The 3,825-nt window shown below is 35.0% G+C and overlaps 1 protein-coding gene across 1 annotated transcript in view; it reads right to left on the reverse strand.

The window, feature by feature from the left end:
• VEPH1 (ventricular zone expressed PH domain containing 1) overlaps window positions 1-3,825 on the reverse strand; it is a 163,345-nt gene that overhangs the window by 107,616 nt on the left and 51,904 nt on the right. The window contains exon 6 of the mRNA XM_072408020.1: window positions 1,693-1,902. Within this exon, the coding sequence (XP_072264121.1) occupies window positions 1,693-1,902 (210 nt within the window). The remainder of the gene's footprint in view (window positions 1-1,692; window positions 1,903-3,825) is intronic.

Here is a 3,825-nt window from a genome sequence, read left to right on the forward strand (position 1 = left end):
AGGAAACCGGAGTACCCGGAGGAAACCCACGCAGACACGGGGAGAACCTGCAAACTCCATGCAGATAATGTCCTGGCTGGGGATCGAACCTGGGACCTAGGGCTGCAAAGGCCTGAGTGCTAACCCCTGAGCCACCCTGCTGCCCAAATCAGGTTTGTTATAGTAGCAGTGCTCAAAGAATCACTCATACACCCAACACACCCAAGTCACACCATGTTTATGCATTGTAAAGCAACCCTTTCCTACTGTTGAAAAATGGAAAAGCTGGCCAGCTTGTATAAGAATAAGCCTAATACTTATTTACCTGATTGGTGGTGTGTCAAATCTCTGTTTTCTTCAAGACATAATGGTGCCACTAATATCCATCCAGCTTTCTTTACACATTTTTCTCTTAGAAATACTTTTTAGTTCTTAAAGTGTAAACTGTTTTTTTCATTGTAGTGTGTTTTTTTTTTACCACCAAGATGGCAGACAAACCATCCTGGACGGATGTTTTTTTCAGTTACAAGTAAAAAATAAACATTCCAACTTATCCAATTTGTAATACAGGATATCTCAGGAATGGGACTTTACAAAGTAAATGTATTTGTATATTTTCATCTGAACCATGTCTTTACAAAGACCCATTCCTATAAGATATTCCTACTTCTTCTCTGTGGACTGGCATCAAGTTGGAATATAATGTATATGTAATGTCTATTTATTTTTCTATATTATTAGTTATTATTCCCTTTGCTTGTAAACTGTGGTACTTTCAACCTATAATTATAAATAACAAATTAGTTATGTTTTAGTGAACAGTGATGTTAAGATGCCATGATGTGCAGGTACGACCTGGAAAGTGGCTCTTAAACAGTATTTAAATTGTTTATATTACTTTTACTATTTGTCTAGTTTAGATTATATTTTAGTTAAACATGTTTTTATATGTATCATACATACATGCATAACATAAATATTTAGGTGTTGAAAAGTATGCAATCAGGCCTAGTGATTAAAAAGATTGGCCAAACCAGAATTTATATCAGTAACATACATAAAAAAACTCCTTACAAAACCCTAAAAGGTCCCTAAACATAAATTGATTTATTTAAAGTTAGCTTAGGTAAAGCAGCAATTATCATTACTAGATGAATGATGGTATATAGGGACTGATATTTAAAAACAAAATGGATTTCCTATCCATTACTCCAATGGAAGAATACCAACAGCTAGTATGCAGCAAGAAACAACATTTTATCAGTGCCCAGTATCTCAATTTTGAAGAGGTGACTCTTGCTTAAGGTTCTTTAAATAATTTGTTTTTTTGTTTTAAAATCAGTGTTCCCGTTTCCCTTATTTCTTTTAATAATCCCAGATATCTGATTTCCCTGATATAAAAAGTTACAAAACTACTACTATAAAAATTACTCACCACTCAAACTATGACAGCAATTGTGTAATTTTGTGGGAAATATTTGATCCTCATTACGCTTACTTCATTGACTTTATTCAGTTACCCTTATTTTCATCACACTAACCATGTACTTTTATTTGTCTTATAAACTTTGACCCCACTTTCTCCTGATTGCAAATGGCGGTACAATCATTGCAACACCAAAGATAAGGATATGACAAACACTGTCTAAGAAGAGAGTTACATTATACAGCTTTGAGCTAGACCTTTCATTTACTGTAAAGATTACTACATACCTCATTCACATGACCCACTGCTCCATAAATTTTTGCTATCTGTCCAATTAGTCCTGGAAAATGTTCACCGACTTCCTTCAATGTGGAAAGAGACCCAGTCAGTGTGAGGGGTTCATATGATGATATGTCTAGGAGTATGTTAAGGATGATATCACTATAACTAGGATCAGATAAATATTCCAAAAGGAAGGGAACAGTTTCTGTTAACACCTACAAAAATTCAAAAAGAAACAAGCAATAAAATAGTTTAGTTAAACTGAACATAATTATTCAGATACAATATTGGCTGAAATATTTATACATATGCTTTCAATTCAGAATATAAAAACATAATACATTTGGGATTTCTGTAAGCACATAACTAGGTATAGTTCCCATTGCATATGATATAGGGAGTGGCTAACCATAACTGTTAGCCCCCTTTATTTATAATAATAATATAATAGTATTTATAAGGGAGTATTTTTCTATCATGGTGGTAAGGTAGTGGGGACAAGAATTGTGGAAGCATTTGAAGGCAAAGCACAGAAGCTTATTACTTATTAGTGCAGTACAAAATGCCTTCAAATTATTGTTCTCTTTTTACTTGTCTTATCTGCTGTCTAAGGTGAACTAGGGACAAAGTTTGCTTGTAAAAGCTTTAGATGGGCCCTAGTTAATATTTTTAACCAGGGTTTACTTTACCTTTCAAAATTCACTTTATCACGCCCTTCACCTTGTTCCTCATATTGTAATGAGATGGAAAAATAGAATATTCTATAACAGCCTGCATCTTTGACAGCACAACACTTTTGTTGGTATCACTGAAAAACATGAACAACTAGGGAGGCATTAGCCTGTAAAAATGAAAAACCATGGTGTTTTGGAGGTAGGTGAGATTAAGGGCGAAGGTACAGTACCACCCTTACCCATTTAAAGGGAATTACCATATATTGCAATTGGTGAAGAACCTCATACCAACTGTGATGCATAGCAGGGGTAATGTTGGGCCTGAAGTTGAACTGACAATGGGTTTTTAACAAGATAATAATCTAAAGCACATCTTGCAACTGAGGGAATTTTGCAAGAGGGAGTAGTTGAATATGATACCAATCAAACATCAGTGGTGGGGAGTTTGGTTAATAACAAGAGCAAGGGGATCTTCCTTACATAGCCTTTTGCTCTGTTTCCATCCTCAGTGTGTCCTTTCTGAATTATATTTCCACCCATCTTGATAATGTTCCTATTCTGTTATTTGCATTATCTGTTACAGTAAATAAATTAAAGACTCAAGTATGGAAAATGGCCCAGATTGTAATAACTAGGGCCATCCGATATGGCAGCTTAGTAACAAATACCTTACCACAGGCATGCCAAGGAGATATTACAAAATATTTAGCATTCATGAGAAACTGAAATATCAGTATTGTTTGGGCTGAACTTTAAATTATATGAACATGTATACATGTATACATCGATACATGTATACATCGATCATTACCATGTTTGGATGCTAATTTAACATTTCTAAGCGTCACTTCCAAGTCAAATCAACATGGTAAGACTATTCAGTAGATGGCATCCTTCTAATGAGTATATACAGCAGTAGTACTGCAATAAAAAAGCAAACTAAATCTTCACTAACTGATATATTATAATGTATAGATAAAGTATTATTATGTGTTATCAAGTGAACTTGTGCCACTTAATGGATAGTGTCCTCCCAAAATGTTTATACTTTCTATGACGTTATGTAGCTTCCTTATTGCTGGTTCTCCTGATTTTTCTTTACCAGGCATAGCTTTTTTTGGATTGATCTCACAGTATGTACACATCAAGAAAACTTTTACCTATCTTTTTCTCCTATAGAGTCAATGAAAATACCAAAGTCTAAACAATTTTTATCTTTGTTCCTATAAACACATACATTTATTTGAAAATATTTTCTGGACCCTGGCTTTTCCAAATGCCACACTGTTGCACATTTCTTGATTGCATGATCCCCTGTTGTTATTTATCAAAGGCAGCAAAAGGAGGCAAAAGCTACTGCCCCTGATTCATCAAGCAGAATCGGATGATGGCTCGCGCATTCGTATTCGCGATCCAAAATCGTACGCCGTCGCGCTATTCAGCAACTGAAAAAGCTCGCGGCCG

Source organism: Pyxicephalus adspersus, chromosome 4, assembly GCF_032062135.1.
Source record: "Pyxicephalus adspersus chromosome 4, UCB_Pads_2.0, whole genome shotgun sequence".
NCBI classification, from domain to species: Eukaryota; Metazoa; Chordata; class Amphibia; order Anura; family Pyxicephalidae; genus Pyxicephalus; species Pyxicephalus adspersus.